This window comes from Limulus polyphemus, unplaced genomic scaffold (assembly GCF_000517525.1).
Source record: "Limulus polyphemus unplaced genomic scaffold, Limulus_polyphemus-2.1.2 Scaffold76745, whole genome shotgun sequence".
Lineage (NCBI taxonomy): Eukaryota > Metazoa > Arthropoda > Merostomata > Xiphosura > Limulidae > Limulus > Limulus polyphemus.
Window position 1 is genome coordinate 1 of NW_013742341.1, and position 22,079 is coordinate 22,079.

The 22,079-nt window shown below is 34.7% G+C and overlaps 1 protein-coding gene across 2 annotated transcripts; it reads left to right on the plus strand.

Moving 5' to 3' along the window:
* The first annotated feature begins 4,414 nt into the window (after positions 1-4,414).
* On the plus strand, positions 4,415-22,073 carry LOC111084433 (CST complex subunit STN1-like). 2 transcript variants are annotated; one of them, XM_022381137.1, is made up of 4 exons: positions 4,415-4,624; positions 7,581-7,688; positions 12,039-12,200; positions 20,077-22,073. In XM_022381137.1, the coding sequence occupies exons 1-4, from the start codon at positions 4,612-4,614 to the stop codon at positions 20,151-20,153; spliced, it is 360 nt and encodes a 119-aa protein (XP_022236845.1). In that variant the 5' UTR covers positions 4,415-4,611; the 3' UTR covers positions 20,154-22,073. The 2 variants fall into 2 exon arrangements, 1 of the variants encoding a protein (XP_022236845.1); XR_002609555.1 differs by lacking the exon at positions 4,415-4,624 and adding an exon at positions 5,856-6,300.
* Positions 22,074-22,079: the final 6 nt, after the last annotated feature.

A 22,079-nucleotide genomic window follows, 5' to 3' on the forward strand; every position in this document is an offset into this window, starting at 1 on the left:
GCATTGAAATAACCCTTTACTATTAGAAACAATTCTTCTACAATAATATAATTTCTTCATGTAATAGAAAAGACATGAGAAACAAAAGTGCAAGAATGGAATATACCTTTTATAAAATATGTACAGTAGTACATTCATCATATACAATATATTACATCAAAAGAAAAGAAACATAAAAAAACTAATGATAAGACATATGTACATGGTGACCTTTTTACATAACGTTTTAAAATGACTAAATATACAAATGAAATAGATGTGAAATACAATAGAGATACATATAAGAAAAGACAAAACAATTACTTAAGTAAAAAAGGAAAACATATACATGTACAGTGCTCCAGACAGCTACCATATCCATGTAAGATATGCATATTGTTTTGAGAGATACTTCTTTTTTATTTTACTTGTGTCAGTTACAGATATACTATCACTGATATGCTACAATATTGTTACGCCTCCGTTCGTTAATTAATTTTCCGTAAATTCTTTCCGACTAAACTTTAGCGACACAAGTCCTTTCTTAAATAAAACTGGTTTATTCTTTCTGAATATAACTTTGCGATACACTTAATTTCAACAGTCGTGCTATAATTCTCAACGAACGTCTCACGTGCTCAACTTCAACAATACTCAGTTCAATTACACACACTCTGACTGCAGTTCAATTACTCATTGTCCCGTCACGTTGTGGCCATCTTATATATACCAGACTACCCCCAATCTAGTAGTCTCCTGACAATTCATGAAGGAACAGGTTATTTCTAGAAGGATGTGGCGTGATACTTGTCACGTGACCTCGCTGACACAACAATATGAATTCAAGTGCCTACTGGTTGCACATTGTGAAATACTTGCATTGTGCTTAAAAAGACAAGCAATCCACAATTAGAAGTTTAATAATACATCGAACTATTGATAGATTGTGATTATGAATATCCTGATAGCAATGCATTGATGGTAAATTGTAGAATTGCCGACAGTACTCTCAACTATCAATGTTTTTGACAGTTTGGAAACTTGTTTATTTTTCCCATTCTCTTTATTTTAGCTGTATCTCAGTAATTTCCCTTTGTTTTATACTGGTCTTACAGTCTCTACTCACCTGTATGCCTAAAAGTGTGCATATCACAACATGCAATGTTGCTCACGCAATGGACCAAGCCCATATTGAAAAATTAATGATTACTGTAATTCAAAATTTACAGTGAGTATCTTCATGAAAATTGGCAATATTTTAGTAAACATGAAAAGTAAGTTGTACACAAAAAAATCTGATTTTTAAAAAATAAAGTATCTGCACGAAATGTGAATTTCATGATAGGAATAACTTATACTTATTTGCATTTTAAAATTTTTGTATACTATTTGCATAATCTCTTAGACTACTTAAATGAATATCAGGTTGTTGTTTTTTCATAACATTATTGCTGTACACATATTTCAGGTTTTGATCTAGCAAATTGGACTATTACTGATTTTACAGATTTTTGTGGAACCAATAAACTTGCCAGAATTTCAAGTTATGCTGAGAAAAACACTGAAACGGAAGTGATGCCCTTGCTTAACAAAAATTATCTGGCACAAAATGAATTACCTAGATTCAAAGGCATATTGAAAGGCACTAAACATTTATGTAGAAGGGTTATTAAACTGCTTGTTGATCAATTTCCTAATGTGGCAAAATTATGTCAAATAGCTTTATGCTTTTGTATGACAAGCATTGATTATGAAAGAGCCTTTTCTGTGTAAAACAGGCTCAAGACAAAATTCAGATGCTCTGTGAAAACTGGAAAGATAGATTGTATAATGAGAATTGTAATGTTAGGCCCAGAAATTTCATTGTATGATCCCATTTTTGCAATTAAAATATGGGACAGTGCTAAAAACAGAAGAAGGGTGAGGCTTTCACAACCATACAAACAGAGAATTCAGAAAATGAAAAGTAAATTGTGTGTGTGTGTGTTTTTGTAGTACTTTCTTGAGGCCAAATACACAATAAGATAATATTGATACATTCAAACCCTTATATACTGATAGAGGAAAAGTGTTTTAGGTACCATACTGACCATAGCAAAAAATTACCTGGAGCACTGTATACATATACTTAAGTTTTTTGAAATGGGTTGTAGTAAAGAGTCATGTACACTTAAAATTTTCCACTGAGACTTTAAAAGTTATTGAAACATCTAGAGCAATCCCTTCAATCACCTTGTTTTATTTCATCATCTAATATTGTCAACATTCTTTGTGGTTGGACAGGAGTTGCAGTACTGTGGATGTTCCTGCTAAGTTTCCTTTTTCCCAGCTTCATTTGCTCATATGTACTTCTCTGACAGAATGGGGAACTGTTTTGGGGTATAAATGGGTCTCTAGCTTTTGGTTGGCTTTAGCTTCGAAGATCACTGAAATGTCTCAAGTGATCCCTTCAATTCTTTTTGTCTTGTTTAATCATCTAATATTGTCAACATTATTTTTTGGTTGGACAGGAGTTGCAGTACTATGGTGTTCCTGCTAAATTTCCTTCTTCCCAGCTTCATCTGCTCATATATATACTTCTCTGACATCATGGGGAGTTGTTTTGCAGTACAAACAGATCTAGCATTTGGTTGGCTCCAGCTAGAATCCCATTCCTATGCATTATTATGCTGTGATGTACGATGGTGTATGAACAAGTTAACTGATGATGTTTCCAGTAGGTACATCAGATTGTTGATTCCCTTCTATCTATTTCTTTACCAGGTCAGGTTCCTAGTCATTTTATATCTTTACCTTCTGTGGAGTTTGTCTTGCTTGTGGATGATTTTGGCCAGCTCTTCTACCTCCAACCTTTGTTTCTGGCTCTTTTCTCTCTGATGAGAAACAGGTTCTTTCCCTTTTCTATTTGCTACACTCGTGAATCAGGTATGTGATTTTCTATTTGCTTTACCTCTTGTATCATAATGTCCTTGGTTGTTTTACTTTGTTTGTCCATTTATATTGCTTGTCCTACTCATCTTTGGAACTCCTTTGGCCCTTTATGTTTCTTAATCCCCAATCTCTCATGTCATTTATTTCTACTTGGGATACTCCTCCTCCATTATTTGTCTTTCTTTCCAAAAATCTGCTCAATTTTGGTATTCAAGGCTCTTCTCTTTCAGATTTGGGAACTCTTGCTTCCCTATGATCCCTGATTTATCTTGGTTATATACACATCCATCCCCTTCAGTGGGCTGCGATGAATCATAGGAACATGTTCTGCATTCCATTATCCACTCTTGTGTCTCTACCTTCCTCTCTATATCCCTTGTTGTGGTGAGTTGATCACTCCAACAAATCCTGATTCAGTTCTCAACACTACCATTATCTCCAGGGTCTGGTCTCCAGAGGAGCATTCCCTACATCTTAACTTTCTAGAGATGAGTGTGGCTTATTGGGATTGCCCTCTTCTTCAATTTGGGTTGTCCAGTCATCTTGTGATACTTCACTCAGACAAGTCTATGGTCATTATTTCATTCAACTGTCAGGGAGGCACCCATTCTTGGGACATGTGCTTTCCCATTCTGGAATTCCTTTTGTGGGTCTACAGTCATCATATTTATTCTCCTTGCAACAACTCATATCCTTAGGATTTTTATCTGGTGGTGGATTGTTTCTCTTGTCTTGACAGGATACATCTCATGGAGTGGTTCTTAAATCCTTTCATCTTCTTTTAGATTTGTTATCATTTTGGAATCCTTCAGATTGATGCTTTTGCATCTTCCACCTTGGAGTTCTCTCTCCTCAGTTGACCTTGAATATCCATTTTTCATGACAGGGTGTTGCATTCTCATCTTAATATATAATATATGTCACTCTTGTCAGCCTTGTATTATTGCCCTCTGTCAATGTAAATGGGCTATCTACAACCACTGGTCTCTATGCCACTCTCTCAAACTAGGTTGTTTCGCAACTCCACATTTTACTTTCTTCTTCACCTGGCTTTTTATCTAATTCCTATCTGTTTTGTTGAATCCAGGTTTGTCCAGAACTTTCTACCTCTATCCAGGCAATAATCTCTTCTCCTTGCTCTCCTTGTCCTGTCCTTTTTTCGTACTAGGACTTTTGCTTGGTTCTTCAGGCACTTACTTACAAACTTCAAGCCATTGGCCTCTTGTTCCTTGTATAATTTTTCTCTCAAGATATATTTGTCCTTTTTCGTGCTTGTGGATGTCCTCATTTAGACATTTATGCCTTATATGCCTCCCATACTCTCTATCATGGGGACCTGTTAATGTTGTTTCCAGTCCACTCCTTTCTTCCAAAGAGTTTGGCTGCTCAGGAGGGTGATCAGATGTTTTCTCCATCTCTCTTCCCTCTTCTAATCTTGATCATCTTTTGTGTCCTATATGGGCTGTCCATTGCTGTCTTGCTTGGACTGCCCTTTTTTGTGGAAATGAACATCCCCAATTTTTTACAATAGCCCCCTTCCACTTTAACTGGTTAGGTTTTCCAAATCATCCATCTTGCATATTATTCTTTGAATGATTCTGACCATGCACTTTTTACATTTCTTTCCAGCAGTTTTGGCACATCACAGCCTCTCTTGCCTCTTTTCATCATCGGTCTTTGGAGGAGATCTATCAGGCTGGTATGTGGACTACAGGTAAGTCTCCCATTACTTACATTACTTGGCAGTTTCCTGTGCCTCTGGTTTTCACCATTCCCCAGTCAACCCAGAGGTGCTAGTTTAGTAAATCTTGCCTGTTATGTTTTTCAGTTATCTCCATGTCATTTGTACATTTCCTGGCACCTTCTTGTGTGTACAATGATTTCTGTACAATTGCAAGTTCCTCAATAAATACAAACAAATGAAAAGGAGGAGGCAAAGACTCAACAGATCAAATGTTACATGAGGAACTACATCTTAAGTTCCTTATGCATGGTGCCATAGGTACCCACCAAGTGGCTGGCTTTGCTTCACAGGGAATACTTACCTGAAATCTACATCAAGTAGGATGGAATGGGAAGTATTAAATCCATCTGCCTCTGTTCAATGCCAACTGTTAAGATGGGGTTTTCTGCAAGACAACTTTGGAAATATAGTGCTATAATTAACATTGCTGTATCTAAATTGTTAAAAAAATGGCACCAGGTGCAGTGCAGTCTTGCTCTTAAACCTAGCTTACACTTGCTGTCTTTAGTCTTAATAACTCATTGCACTGTCTCTGAGTGGGAACCCAGTTCCAGGTGAGTGTACCTGGTGACAACTGTCCAAACACACTCTTTGGTGTTCTTCCCAATTTGTATTCCTTCCTTCCCTCCTATTGTTCTAGTGGAGTATGGAAGAATACTTACTTCCCAAGTCCTAAGCTGCTGATTATCTTGATATGAAAAGTTTTCTCTGTGAGTTGTACCTTCTCCTCAGTAAGAGACCAGTTTGACCCAACTTTCTTTTGAGGTGTTTCCTGGAAGTGTATAATACCGCATCTCTAATGTAAAACCTAATGAAGGGTAATTACATATTGATTTTCTTACTTTATTTACAAGAATATGGTTAGTAATTTACATGAATAGATATCTAATGAAAGTAACTTTTCATTTATTATACTGCATACATAAGTAGCGTTTCAGGGAATCTTTCACATCTCCTCATCCAGCCCAACTGATGAGTTCTGATATTGAATGTCTTCTTGAGCAGTGACTTGTTGGAGGCAAAAAACAGATCTGAAGCACTATTTTTACATGCCTCTGATTTTCAAATAACAATAGTCAAATTAAGAGGAATGTGTAAAAGAAAAAAAAATTGCTTTGCCAACATTCAGTGCATTTTTAAACTGTAACTTTGAGATACTAGATCTAAGTCTTATAAACAATACTTTACTTGAATCCTCCTAGCACAAACTGTATAGAGATAACAAAACTTCTAGCATTAAATTCCAAATTTCTAAATACTATACTTTATTTTCATAACAAATGAAATTGGAATACCTAACAATTTATTGTTACTACTGAAAACTTTAGTATAATTATATTCACATCTATGTAAGTGTTGCACATTATATGTCTTACAGCATTTATCTGTTCAAAAGAGAACCAAATGATGTTAGTTTATTTTAAATCATGTATGAGGCTGAGTAAAAAAGTTTACTCAAAAGGAAACACAGATAATGCCTGATAAGTACATGAAGAAAACATAAATGCTAAAAACGACAATAACTCTGCATTAATTAATACATTTCATTATCTTATTATCAAATACTTAACCATTCTTTTCTACATATACAGGTAGGTTATGTTGGCTTACAAGATAGCATCAAAAATGCTGCCTATAATCATGAGGTATGTAATTTCAGGTATTTAATTTTAAGCAGTTTGTGAACTTTGGACTCGTGAAACTAGATTTTGGCATATGTAACTTTGTTTTAGTAGTTTGCAATAAAATCAAAAGTACACCTTATTTTAAAAAAATATAGTGTTACAATGTAAGCCACAAATGTTAATGTTTAATTTTGTATTATATGGCTCTCCTGTTGCCAATAATATGTCAGAAGTAGAAGTTAACATTTTCCTTACCTGAAAATGTATTTCAGAGAAATACTTATCTCTCTGCACCTCTAAGAAATTACCTTGCACACAACTGCTATGGAATTTTCTGCAAATGCTTTAAGCCATGAACAAAATCCCACCCCTACATGTGTCAGCTTATGAACTAATCATCATAACGTTGTGGTTTTTCACCAATTGGAAGGCGACACAACCACCATGCATAGTAATCTCTGTGAGCACTAGCACATGATCATAGGCTTATTCTTGATAAGGCAAATAAAATAAATTGGAAGTAGGGTGGGAAGGTGGTGCAGAGAGTTAAGTATTTATCTGAAATACTTCAGAAATGCTACTTACTTCTCTGCACCATTGAGCTAGAATCACACATTGAATGGTGGAGGGGCTAGTGCTGATCAGTTACAAAGATGAGCTCCTCCCTGAAATGGTGACAGAAGGGGAAAGCCCAAGGGGTGTGAGTTCCATGAAACCAAAGTCCCATCTGGCTGGACATATCCACATGGAATTGCTTGAGAGATAATGCAATGAGGTTTCTTGTATTCCAAAATGGAATATAAAAGTGTTTTTTTTTTAAAAAAAGCTTGAGCATGAACTCAATAATCATCATAGAAACAGGAACAATACTAAGTTACATCATCATGAAAGGACTGTTGAAACAACCATGTACTTGAAATATGTACAGAAATAAGTATTGTTATTGCAATTAGGTAAATTAGTATGAAGAAATTGATAGGTTTAATAACAGAAGAAAGAACAAAGGAAGGTGCAAACATGTACACATATATATATATATATATATACATTTACATTCATACCTATATAAAATGTAATAACAGATCAAATAAAAAAGTGTTAGTTTTGTGTGTATGTATGACATAGAGAGAAAGATAGATTACAAAATAGTACAGACATTCAAATGATTGTACAGGTACATCTTACATTTTTTCATAAATTATCTCATTAACTCAGACTATCTCTACATTTTCATCAAATTAACATTCAAGTTGTTTTGGTGTAGAAAAGTAATTTCATACTATGTTTTGCTTTGATTACAGTTGATGATGGTACAGGCATCATTACTTGCTTCCAAAACAAACGGAAGAATAATTCTAGAAGTGCTGTTTTTTCACACCAGGAGGCTAAATTGAAGTCACTAGAATTAGGTAATTATTTAATCATGGATAGGTATATACATAATGATCTGCTTTACTACATATTTTACTAACTTTCACTGATTTTTTTGTAGTGTGTTCAAACAGTTGTCATTGGTTTTTCTTATTATATAATCAACATTCAAATGTATTTTTACTAATCAACTTCAAATAAACATGATTATCATGTTATTAAAGGAGCTAGGTATAACAAACCTTTTAATTACAATGTAAAAGTAGATTATTATAAATAAAATTATAAATATTCTATTTTAAGGTAATTATGTATATTTAAAACTTATTTTTTAGTTGTGTTTTTGCATTATGATTTTTCTATTATAAAAAAATTGTATTTTATAATTTCTTGCTATACTTATTTTTTCATATTTTCAGCTAATATTCTATGACATGTTGCATGAAGTTGAAAATGTTGTACATTATACATATAATAAATTACCAAAAGTTTAGTATATACTACTAAGTATTATAATCAGCAAATTTTGTTTTCAGTGATAATACTCCTATAAGTATAGTGTTCTCTACTATCATTGATAATGCTCTAAAAGTTGTAAACAAGAGGTAGTGTGATTGTTAATTTATGAACGTAAAAGAAAAATTAATGCTCATTATGGTGAACATATGGTTTATAGTAACATTAAATCAGATAAATTATCCCTGTAACGTAAAATGTATATTAAAATAACATATTGACAGTTTAACAATCAAACCTGCAATTCTATCACTGTAAGCTTTCAATGTTACCATCAAGTCACCAGAGAACTTGTGAATGTATAAAGAATTAACTGTGATTGTCATGTTACATAATCATTCAGAATTCAGTAGTAAAGACTGTTGGCTGATTATCACAAATTACATACATTTACACTGTATATGTAAAAACATATTGTTTTGTTATATGACGTTTTATACAAAAATTCTGTGCTTTCTTACTGATAATCAAGTGATTTAGATATTAATGAAGGAAATGTTAAACTACCTGATTGACTTTAATGTATATTACATGTGCAAGTAAGAAGAGAGTGAGAGCTGAAGGTTTAATTCTAATGATAATGGTCAAAGAGATATGCAGCAGGATTAAAAGAAAGGAATAGCATATTTGTTAAGAGAGAGCTCGAGAGAAAGTAAAGGGAAATTTTTACATTTTTTGAAAATTTACAGCACTATATAAATTTGTATAACTAAAAGCTTTAGCTTTTTGGCTGGAGTCTTCTTGATAGATGTATATGTCATAATATTCTTCAGTAGAATAAATGTAAAAGAAACTAAATCCATGAAAGGGTTTTTGTGTTTAAATATAGTTAGTTAACATAACTCGTAGTTTAAGATAATTATTTAGCAATTTTTATTAGTTTTTCTACAAATATTTTGTCTTCTTTAATGACTTTCTATTTAAATAGTCTAAGATAATTGTTTTATCAATTTTAATTACTCTTTCTATAAAGGTGCACAATTTATTTTTCTTATAAAGTCCAAAAATCACATTTTATTTAAAACAACACCTGTGAATATAAGATATAGCAATCCAAAATGGCCAGATTTAACCCTCACTCATATTCAGGTAAAGAACATTTCTTTATTCAGGCATATTCAGAAATATTTCTTAGAAGTTTTTATGCAGGTGTGCTGCATTTAATTAATATCTTTATAAATCGGATGTGTGAGTTATAACCAAGTGAAGTTTGTACAACTTTTACAGAGGTTTTTACAAGATGGCATGGTAAGAGTTAACATACCCTCAGATATATATATAATGAAAATGATAATTGATATAGGTAACTTAGGACTGTTGGATACAGCACAAAGATTTTGAAAGTGTAGTATTCACGGGATCCTACCTCTTTTTCTTTGTGCCGTACAGTCACCTTCTGCCTAGTTCTAGCCATATACATATTACATTAATGAGAAGCTGACAAAAATTATGAGAAGGAACAACATTTGGAATAAATAACAATTTTGTTTTTGTTATATACTTGCTGTTCTTGAATTAATTTTATTCTTCTGCAAAAAAAAGTAATTTTTTATACATCCATACTACATTACTAACTATTTACCTTTTGGCTTCAGATTTACATGAGTTACATTATAAAAATAAAATTTTTGTGCTGTGAGCAAGGATTGTTTTTGCAGAAATTAAAGTTTATTTTGAATGTGCTTATTTGTTTCGTTTGACCTTTTTTTACAGTTTAATTTGTAAATTATGATTTGGGAACGATATTCCTAAGATCATACTGAACTTGTGGTGGAATAAACTTAAATTGATATGTGAACACAATGTGAAAGCAAGGTAAGAATTAGGACAGGGACATTTTTAGAACAAGAGTCTTGCCATCAGTAGTGAAATGTATATCTGCATTTTCAGGATAAAAAGGTGACAAGGGAAAACACAGATTGCTGCATCAAATCTGCCAGGTTTTTACCCTTTTACAATATTATTCAGGCTTATACAGAATTTTTTTTAATTTCATGCAGTTGTGCTGCAGTTAGTTAACATCTTTATGAGCATAATATGCAGTTAATAACTTGTTTTAATCATTGCCTAATGCCAAGATTACACACCACAGCGGTCCTTGTAATTTCTTCACGAAGCTTCTGTATGACCTCTGTCTTGTGGTATGAATCATACCCAGGTGAAGAGGTGGTGTAGAGGCTTGAATAAGTTAGGAGTTGAGAGTTAATCTCTCTTTGAATATACGTGATAAAAATTATAACAGTCCTAGGTAATCTAGGATAGTTGTATACTGCTCTACATCTTTGATCTTATTACAATTATATTTGTCATAACACATTAGTATTAGGCCTATTACATTTTTAAACACTACATTTTGACAGGATACCTTACCTCCCCTCACATATTAGCTTTCCTCAATTTTATGCTGCTCTTTATATGAAAAATTTTTTGGTCCCCACTAGTCTTGAGGCTCCAACCTAAACTTGTATTTCCGTGTGTTATTGCTGCATTGTAGCATGCAAGTGAGCATGTGACAAACCTCCACCAATAGGAGTGCGAAACACCTTCTTAGCACAGCTGACTTCCTCTGTACTGATTGTTTAATCACCACTTCTTGATTTGGAACTTGTGTGTAACAACATGTTTATTTTTATTGGGAACTTTTCAGATACAGGCATTTTTTATTTGCTCGACTCTCATTCACTTTGTCATTTGTATTTTTTGGTTCCTGGTTTAATTTTCTGATAAGGCTACTGTATCGATTTCTCAATTTGACCAGGCATTTGAGATTTCCCCCAGTAATTTTTGCAAGGAGCTGAGTGTCTTGCAGTTCAGTCTATATGATATGAATATTACCATCGCTTCTCCCAACAGACAAAGACAAACCTAATGCTAATGTAAGTGTTAGACTAACATGAACAATGTCTTGTTGTCTCACACTTGGCAAAGTGGATGTTACTGACACATATGAAATAATAATGTTGAAATACTTCCATAACAAGCAGTTTCTTTGTAGATACTTTGTATGAAAATGGAGCCGAATCTAGTACTTATACCTATTATATGACCGCAGAGTGGATCACAACTTATTTTTAAAAAGAATACTGCTCCGTGTTGTTGATCCAGTGGTTGTGTTTTTAGTACTTTTGCAGTAAACTTTATTTAATTTACTGCTTCACTTGGGTATGTATTTATTGAAGATAAGCTATATGTAAACACGTGCTATATTGTAAGGTAGCTGGTCAAGTAAAAGATATTCACTTTCATATACTTATGGAAGTACAAGGGGCTGCTTTGTGTGTATTCAGTCAAGCAGAGTGAAAGACTGTCACAGGTAAGGTTGAGTGAAAAGACTACTAATACATAATGGTGGCCACCAAGCCTCTGTTATTTACATAAACTGCTAGGTTTGAAGTGTGATATTTCATTGATTTTTTAAGATACCACTTTAAAATTTAACAGTGGTAGAAAAAAAGGCAATTTTACATAGTACCCTAACTGTCATTGTAAGATACCATTTGAAGAAGACAATAGATGAATGTTTCTAGATAGAAACATTTACATCATAATATAATTGACACTATACATAAACACTGTGAATATATCATTTGTGTATCTTATGCTTTAGTGATGTTATAATTTTCATATAACAATCATTGTTTTTATGTATTCACTTGTATAAGAACTGGAGTTAATCAACATTAAAAAAAGCAGCTAAGGAAAATGTATGCTTCTTAAATAATATTGCATGGTGATTATTTTCAGTTACCTATTTAATTTTGAAATGAAAACAAGTGTAAAAGATTGAACTTTATTCTTAAATTTATAGTGAAAGTAAAATACTGATGTTTGGATGTAAAAAATACTTTTATTCTAATTCTTCATTTTCACAGTGTTTCAAGTTGATATTAGAGGTGGTATACATGAGTTTTTGAAAAACCTTGAAGAAAAGAAAAGATCATCCATCAGTCCTTTCTCACTAGGAGATGTAATCCATGTCCTGGGCTCCCTAAAGACATGGTCAAGACAGTTATATATTGATATTTATCACTTGTGTATCCTTTTCTCTTTTATTTATTCCATGGACTAAATTTCCTAAAACAGAACTAGGGTAGTTACGTATTGATATTTATTGGTTATGTATCATATTCTGTTTGGCTTGTGATTTTGAGTCAATGAATTATTCTTAAATTTCATACTTGAGCATGAACTAAAAAACCATATAATGTGAGAAAAACTAAACTTATCATATAATAATTCAGTAAATCTATTATCTTTGTTATAAGATATCCACAAGTATATATATATATTTTGCTGATTTTCATCATTACATTGAATAATGTATTATTCTAGTTCAGAGTGTCAAATGTGGATATGCATATTCACTTTAGGAATGTAATCTGTACTTTTCACTTTCCCATACAAGTCATTGCTTTCTTTCAGAGATTTGCCTAACTAAACTTCAGACACACAACAGTTTCAACCTAGCTTTATTACTATTTATGAACATCATTTACAAAATAAATTAGCAGATGTAACTTAGTTCCTCTTCCACCTGCAAATAATATTAAGTAGATACCTCCGGATATTTCTTTTTAATGTTGTGAACAATGATAGTATGATTAACTACACTGATACGTTATGATGGTCAAGGTAAATCTATAGTGTATCTTAAATGTACTTGTAATTTTATGATTTGTATTTTTACTATTGTGCATGTGTAAAATTCTATCTACCTGAGTTTCTTCTGGCAGGATATGAAGCACATAACAGCAATTCAACTTTTTTCAAATTACTGGATCTTAAATAAAAAAAAATGTTTAAATATTCTGGTATTCAATACTATAAATTGATAATAATATATAAAACTATACTTATGTTATTGATCTATTATTTTTTCAGACTGGACATTTATATTTCTTGTAAATGTTACTGTGCTTCAATACAATATAAATGCATTTTACATTACTTTCAAAAATTGTGTATTGTATAACTGGCATGAAGCACATTAATAAATCTGAACCATATTTAGACCTAGCCTAAAACTGATCTCAAAATAACTTATAATATATTTAAAATTACCACCAGAATTTTCTCATGTTTCTACATCGTGATACAAATTGTTTTTAACAGTTAAATATATGAACCAGTAATGTTTAATATATCATTCATAACCCTGAAAAAAAATCACAGAATAATGAACAGCAAGAGAATTTAGCTTCATTAAGTTCCATGATGTTGTAGTTTTAACAGTAGTACATCATGTCATCTTTGGCTACTAGTTATCAGCCAAATCTTTCATAAAGGGAAAACATTGCCAACTGCACTTAACTGTTTTTGTTTTGATTTGATTAAATTTTACTGTTGTTTTGAGAATGCTACTTATGCAAAAGAAAGCTGTTATACCATAGTAATTTCATTCAGTAGCTCACACGGGTACTGCACAGTACTGAACAATTCTATCATAAATGATCACTGTAGTATCAGAAATATTTTCTCTTTTTCAGTGTGTGAAAACTAGTAGTGCCTACCCATGAGGTAGATTTTTCCACCTGACTACTTCAGCACTGTGTATGTTTTTTATTACCATTCAGACTGTACAAGAAAGTGGCTACAGAACCACCCAAAAAGATTGCTTTGTGTTAATTCATTGCACAGTCATATGCAGATAAGATGATTCCTGTTATGTCCATGCACTTCTCTAGTGTTCTTTCCTATGCAACTTCCGCCCCTCCAATTTGTTCTGACCCCCCAAGTGGCACAGCGGTATGTCTGCGGACTTACAAAGCTAGAAACCAGGTTTCGATACCCGTGGTGGGCAGAGCACAGATAGCCCTTTGGGTAGCTTTGTGCTTAATAACAAACAAACAAACCAATCTATTCTAGTGGTGTGGGAGAACCCTTGCTTTCCTAGTGCCAAGCCATTGGGGGGTCAGTGTGGTTAGACCTCCTTTGGGTCAGTGTAATTATTCTATTATGAAACTGTGTAGATGTCAGTCTGAAGTATGACAAGGGTGTCAACCTTGAAGAGTAGTATAAGCCACCCCCAACACTAAGAAATGGACCATTCCCAGTGGTTGTGATGAGCCAAATAAGTCTTGAGTTCTTCATGGAAAGCAGGTGAGACAATTCATCCCTGAACCTCTGTATCCTTGTAAGTATTTTTCCCCATACCCCTCTTATTGACATTCTATCCTTACTCAATTGGTAAATCGTTTGTCTCAATAAGGGCCAAGCACAGCATCATTTCCTGTCCCCAACTTTCCCCTTCCCAATCTCTTCCTGTCCCACCCTCCTGCAGTGCCACAGTTCGATGATTTACTCGATGATGCACAATCCACCAACAGCAGTACCAGTGACTGTGTGGTCTGTTTGGGCCCAGTGGGGGCTTGTCTATTGAATTTCGTTCATCTGTGGTGTCTTTTTTTGGCCAGTGTCTGGGTTCACAAGGTGCTCTTGGAGGGATTTATTATCTCCTTTCTCTCCCTTCCTCCATTATCCAGTGTTCTCAATTCTCTTCCTTCTACTCTGGATCTCTTGACATGCCAGCATCTGTCAGAGGTGGTTCAAGACCTCATAACACAACAGGCTTTCGAACCAGCTAACCAGGTTGTCAGGGGTTTTACTCCCACAAGTTTGTGGTTCCCAAGAAGACCAAGGACTGGCATCCTGTCATCGATTTATCCTATCTCAATTAGTATGATCACACTCCTCACTTTACCATGGAGACATACCTTTCTCTTTGGTGGGCAGTTTCTCCAGGTCTTTGGATGACCAAGGTGGACATTTCCAATGCTTAGGTACACATTCCTGTGGTGGAGCATTCCCATCCATATCTTTGGTTTATCCATTGTACTAGTTGTGTGCCTTACTTTTTGGCCTAGCCTCAGCACCATACCTATTTTTTCGTGTAGTCCGCTCCTTTACTCAACATATTCATGCCATGGGGTTGCACTTCCATGTTTATTTGGATGACTGGCTTCTTCCTGCTCATCCTGAATGGGAATCAGCCTGTCACACTTGTCAGCTCCTGGCCGAAGATGCATGGGTGGGATGGTTGGTCTAATTGGAGAAGTATTTCTTTTGTCCTATCCAATACCTTAATCATTTGGGTGTTTTCTTCAACACCCATCTCAGTTGGGCCCAACCTTCACTCTGGCTCCATTCTATGGAACAGGCCATTTGGAAAGCCCTGTCTGTTCCCTCACCTACAGCTCATGAGGTTCTATCATTTTTCGTGATGTGGTCCTCTATGACCCCTCTAATACCTATGATCAGTGCCCATGTGTGGTTTCTTCAATGGGTCTTTCATGATCAATGGATCCTTGCATGAGATCCCTTGGATACTTGTATACATCCGTTTCCTCATCCCTTGTAGACGATCACCAATGGTTGTTGAACAAAGCCCACATGTCGGTGGGGGTCTTGCTTCCTCCTCCACAGCCAGATTTACATCTGTTCACAGATGCATTCCTTCAGTGCTGAAGTGACTGGGTGGATCACCAGGAGGTCATTGGTCTGTGAATGACAGTTCTCTTCTCAAACTCCTGGCTGTTCGTTTGGCTTTGGAGTAAATTCTTTATCTTGCCGGCCATTGGCTGGTTATTATTCATTCCAAAAATCACCAAGGTGGCACCAGGTCCAGATCCCTAGGTTTTCACACTATGGATCTTCATTTTTGGGCCCACAAACATCACATTTGTTTGCTGGCATGTCATGTACCAAGTGCTTTCAGTCTCGTAGCCTCTCATCTGGATCTAGTTTATCTCACGGAGTGGTCCCTGCATTCTGCCATTTTTTGTGGCTCTGTCTGCATCTGGGTATGCCTTTGCCACTGCTCTCAATCACAAATCACCTTGGTTTCCTCAGTTGCTCCACCTGCAGGTGGTTCCTCTCCTGTCACCAGCCCTCCATTCTGCACCATCCATCCTCTGTCTTTATGCCTGCCTTTTTGTCAAGTTCTTGGTAAGAAGTTCCAGTTTCTCTCGCAGGCTAGCTTCACACTTAGCCCCTTCCAATTGCCCATCTTCTTTGGCCATCCATCAACGCAAATGGAGCATTTATTGCTCCGAGGCATTGATTCGGATTTCCAGGCTTCTTATCCAATGGTTGCCTGTATCTTGGAGTTTCTCACATGGCTTTTTGAGAGGGGTTCTTCAGTCTCCTCGATTTCAGGGTTTCAGGCTGCATTATCCCATACATTATGTTTTTCCGGCTCCTGCAGGGTCTTTGCTTCCCCTGTGCTTTTCATGTTGATCTTTACCTCCCGGCTCCATTGGCCACTGAGGTGTCGGTCACTCCCAGACTGTGACATTGATATGGTCCTTCCTGCCTGCACTTTACCTCTGTCTATGTGTTTCCTGTTTCACCTCTCTTTGAAGGCATATTTCCTCCTCCTCCTGGCCTGTGGGCATCATAGATTGGATATTTTTGTCCTTGACATTACCAGGACCTTGTATCATTTCTCCTACCTTATCCTTTATCTGGATCAGGATTTCCTTCCCAAGACCTCTGCAGCTCGATAAGGTAAGTTCTTTTTCCCCTGTCTGCTTATTCTCTATATCCCTTCTCTACCCTCATCCTGATCCAGATAGACTCCTCTATTCTGTCTGTGCCCTTCGATATTCAATTGCTCGCACAACTTCCTTCAGGGTTCCTCATTTTTTGCCTTTTTATCCATTGGCAACCTTGCTTTTCCCGTGATTTTTCACAGTTACCCTGACCAGTTGGGTTTGATGTTTGACCCAGTTGGCCTATTCCTCCTTGTCTCCTTCCCAGTGTGATCCCTTTAACGTTTTTCCTCACATCAAATCCATCATCTGACTTTCTCCCTTGCCTCTTGTCTTTGTTGGCCATTGGAAGAGATTCTACGATGGGGCATGTGGACAACTCCACACATTCATCTCCCACTACCTATACTACATCACTGTTTCTGCTTCCTCAGGGTATCACCTGCTGCTATTCTACAGTCTTCGGTATGGTTGTGACATGAGGTAAGCCCTCACTTATGCTTTCTTTTCTTTCAGGGGCCCCTGCTTCAGCTTCACTTTGGATTCCGCTTTGTGGCGAGTGGTGCCTGACCAGTTATTCTGTCTGTACTTGGAATGGGTTTCACTTAGATGGCTATAACCATTAGCAGACATCTTGATATCAAATCTGTAAGCATTGTTGATTCTTATACATTTTCCATGGCTATGTATGCTCACCCTTGAGATGGGGTGTTTCACAAGATCACTAGTGTAAATTTCTCGTAACAATTGCATCATAATATGTTCATCCTGGACTGTACCACCCATGGATGGCATGGGTATAGCAGAAGAGGATTGCTACCCATCCCTGCCATGTCTAGATTGAATAAATCGGTGTGGTCTGCTTTTCAAAATCACCCATTGCACTGTCTTGGGTGTTGCTGTCCCTCTGGACTCTCCACCACACTTTTCTCTTGCTAGATGGGTTCCACAAAGATGGCTATAACCATTCAGTTCAGAGTAGGGTGGTGGTGTTCTGCCAGTGTAAAGGGAGTTACCAGATCCTCCGGATGAGTGATTGTTTCTCAGAGTTGAGATGTCCAAGTGCAGTTCACACCTCTGATTGGGTGCCCTCCTCCTACCCTCGCATGGATGTCAGTACCCACAAAGTGAGGTTTTGGAGATCGAGTGAACCAACCACATAAGTCCTCACACAACTTTCAGGTTGTCCATCTTTCCCTCTCAACTTGCCTTCTTTGTTGTGGGTCACAGAAGGTCTACATGGCCTGTTTCCATTTCTGTCCTGTTAGGTTCTCTTTTGATTCTGGGACTTGAGGTGAGGACTGTATGATCCTCATCCTACCCTTGCGAGGATGTTGGTATCCTTTAGTGCTCCACCGTGTCTGGTCCTCCTGATCATGTCGATGTTCCTGGCGAAGAACTACCTGGCTCAGATGTGGTGCGGTACCCCTCCTCAGATCATCTGATCTGTTTCTCTCATTCTGGATGCTTCCAGAGGACACGCCTGTGCTTCCCTCGTACTGGTCCCTCCTCCATTTCAATGTGGGATGCAAGCAAATAATGTAAGTGGAGGGAGAGTACCTTATCGGAAGTTATAATTTTCCTAACTGAAAATGTATTTCTGATAGGTACTTCCCTTGGCTCACACTTCCCGTCCGTCCTCCCCACAATCTTCTGTTGCTCATGTCTTCTGCCAAACTTTGAAGTGATGATTCGGTAGTGATGTGTAGAGGGAGTCACATGATAGTAGTGCTCTCCTATTGGTAGAGAGGTGATGCATGATGATTTGCATGAAAGATGTGTTGGAACTTTGGATTTCAACAGAAGGAAGATGAAGGATTATGACAAGCCTTCTGAAAAAGTTCGCATATAGAGGGCAGCATAAAACGAGAAAAGTTAATCTTGTGAGAAGAGGGAAGTACCTATTGGAAATACATTTGACTTAGGAAAATTATAACTTTAGTAAAAATTTATGACTTATGCAAATTAACCTAAGTTATGTATTATATTATGGAAACCAACCAAAATTAAATGAAATATACATAAGATATTAATAAGAATATTATTCTGAGCCTTAAAAATACAATAAACCTAAGAGCTTTCCCATTTTTTAGCACTGCAGCACCCTCAATCTTCTCTCACTAGCCAGTTAGTAGACAGAAGTAGTCATATGTCAGCAGCTACAAGCTGAAAGTGGGAAATTAAACATTGTTTCTTATACTTGTAAATAATGGTGGACTATTCAAGTAAAACCAAATCCGCAAACTTAATTTTAACTTTAAATTTCAAGTGAAAAGCTGTAATTGAAACTCCATTTTGTCAATAATTTCCACTGAATTTATTCCTATTTTAATATGACTGATTCTACCATATTTCAGCAAGAAAGATTTAAAAAACACTTTTTTTTAATATATTCATGTCTTTAAAAGGGGTTTATATAATTGTTAATTTTTTTAATGAAATTTACCAGTTAATTTGGCACTTAACATTTCAGCTAACTAATAATTGAAGTTGTTTGCATATATTTTAAAAATTATTTAAATACTACAAGTTCATTATAGCCTGATGTCTTTTCTATAGCTTGAACTTACATTATTTTGATCTAAATATTTCTTTAATGTTTCAACAAAATTTAGTGAATGGCTTCAAGAAGTAATTATTGAGCTATTTGCAAGTTTCTCAATACTGTCATTTTTTTTTTTTCTGAATAAATGCTCACTAACATATCTTAAGTTTTTATCCTTCATTTAAAAAAAATATCATTTATGTTGCTAATACTCAGAATAAATGAGAATTTTAATAAGAAATCTTTTGTACAGGAAAATATTCTATTAAGTTATGAATATAGAAAGATATTCATGCTATTTTGTATGGCTTGCATGGCAGTTGTAGAATTCAGTGAGTTTATGCTTTATGGAATGAAAACAGTATTACATGCTCTGAATGCACATGTATTGCTAGGTCACATTAGGTTTACACTGTGATTTATTGAAAATTATTTCTTGATAAAATTCTTTTACAAATAGACAGAGGTGGTCATTGTGTGTACAGCAGCCAGCTGTAGCATTGTAACTACTTATTTCAATATGTTTGTCAGCCAGTCTAGTGAGGTATGTACTTATGAAAGTTTTGTCCAGTATCAAGGTAGGAATCATGTTTTAGAAACTAGAGAAATGTTATGTGATATATTTATCAGAAAATACAAAACTTTTCATCTCGTAAACAAAAACATTGCAAAATAAAAATGCCACCAATGATTCAAAACTACTTTGTGTTGTTTATGTTCAAATATATAATTCATACTGTCTTTTGTTTTGTACAAAATTTTATGTTCCACTGCTGTAGGAAATTATACTTTATATAGTAGAGAAGGTTTTAAAAATTCATTTTGTAAACTGCATGTCTTGTTTTGTTTTATATTAACCTTAACCATGTTAAACAGACAATGTCACTGATCCTAATGCAGAGGTTCTTAGAAATCTTGAGCTATTAACTCTGTATTATCATGTGTACAAGTGACAGACGGATCTCTGTTGACTGCTTTGAAGTAAATTTTACTTTGAGGAATGACAGTGGTCAAGAAAATATCTAAGTTGTGTGCCTCTCTGTCATGCAGACCTTTTAATAAAATGTTATATATGACATTAAATAATTGCAATCAATTTTTTTAAATTCTGGTATTTCTAACTGTTTATAACTTATACATATATTTTGATAGTTTCTTTATTGTAATTGACAATTATAGCTTTATAATACAGTTGTGAGAGATTTGTTTAAGGTTTTATAAATAGCCTCATAGATGGTTCTTACAATTTACTCTTTATACTTAAAATTGTGTAAACAATTAACATATTTAAAGTTTCATGGATAAAAAATATTTTTCAAGATTCAATAACAAAATATTACATCTCAAAGTTATAGATATCTTAAAGAAATATACATTGTATTTTATTTCTTATATTTGTTGAAATAACATGTTCCTACTACATATTATAAAAATCTAAAACTTTGGTAATGCCTTCTTAGTTTTCAAACATCTCAAGCAGAATTCTATATTCTGGAAATAACTTTCTTAAAATGTTTCAATATTCCATTCATACATATTATAAGGATGCCTTAAAGTAATAATTGTCACACTAGCAAGTTAAAACTTTGAAATAATTCTATTGTTGTGAAAATTGGATATTCCCCTCCTGTTAGTTGTAAAAATTTCAAAATGCTTATTTCTTTTGCAATATGTAAGTGATATAGTGTACAGGTGTGTTAATGATGTTGCTCAATTTCCAGTAATAATAAAAAAGCATTTACTTACATATACCTAAGATATTTTACATGTGGCATCAAGTTCAGTAAAATAAATTGCCTGAAAACAAGTATTAGTGAGGAGTATTTTGTTTGTATGTTTTAGAGCAAAGCCACATTGGGCGACCTGCTCTGTCCACAATGGGGGATCAAACCCCGAATTCTTGCATTGTAAGTCTGTAAACTTACCACTGTACCGATGGGAACATTTAACAATAAATAGCTCATGTTGTTCCACAACTATCTTTCATGAGTTAACTCATTTTTCATGTAATACTAAACAAGTGTAATTTCAGTACAATGAAACTTAATAGTAACTGAATTAATAATTTGTTAATATGAGTAATCAATTTATTACATTTGTAAAAATACTTTCTGAATTGCATTTTTTTGTATAGGAAATTTGTTTTTGTTGGGGGGGGGGGGATAAAATACCTGTTGCACTTACTTCATTTGGCATTCTGATGGCTCATTGGTAAGTCTGAGGGCTTTCAGTATACCAGCGTGGGCAGAGAACAGATAACCCATTGTGTAACTTTAAGCTTAGCAACAAACATACTTCAATTGAATTTCTTATTATAAGCATGTTATTTATTTTTAAGAAACATGCACTACAATTAGCAGTTACTTTATCCTATACTCAGTAGTATATATCATAAGACTTGGGTATTTTAGATTTTACCAATTAATACTGTTTAAATGTCACACCTGGGTGTGTACACTTTATGCATCTTGTGATGGTTCATTTTATTGCATTGCCATAAAAAAACAACAAAAAACTATATTAACTTGTTGGAAACTTCATAAGAACTTTATACAGATTATGTAGCTTTTTACAAATAAGATATCTTTTTTATATGTGGTATTTGTAAGTTTATGTATTTGCATCTTTGAAATTAAAAAAAGATAAATATTTCATTGTGTTTTTTAAAAAACAATTAAAAATGCTTACCTTTGTTGTATGTTACAATTACTGAGTTTTACGTCTTCCTACCTTCCTTTAAAACTTTCCTCTAAATTGTTTATTTTATAAAACTAACCTTGTATTGTTTTGATTAGAAAAATACTGTATTCAGTTTTACTGTTTACCTGAAAAAAGGTGGCAGTTAAAGCCATGATAATGGTACTGACACAGACAACAGT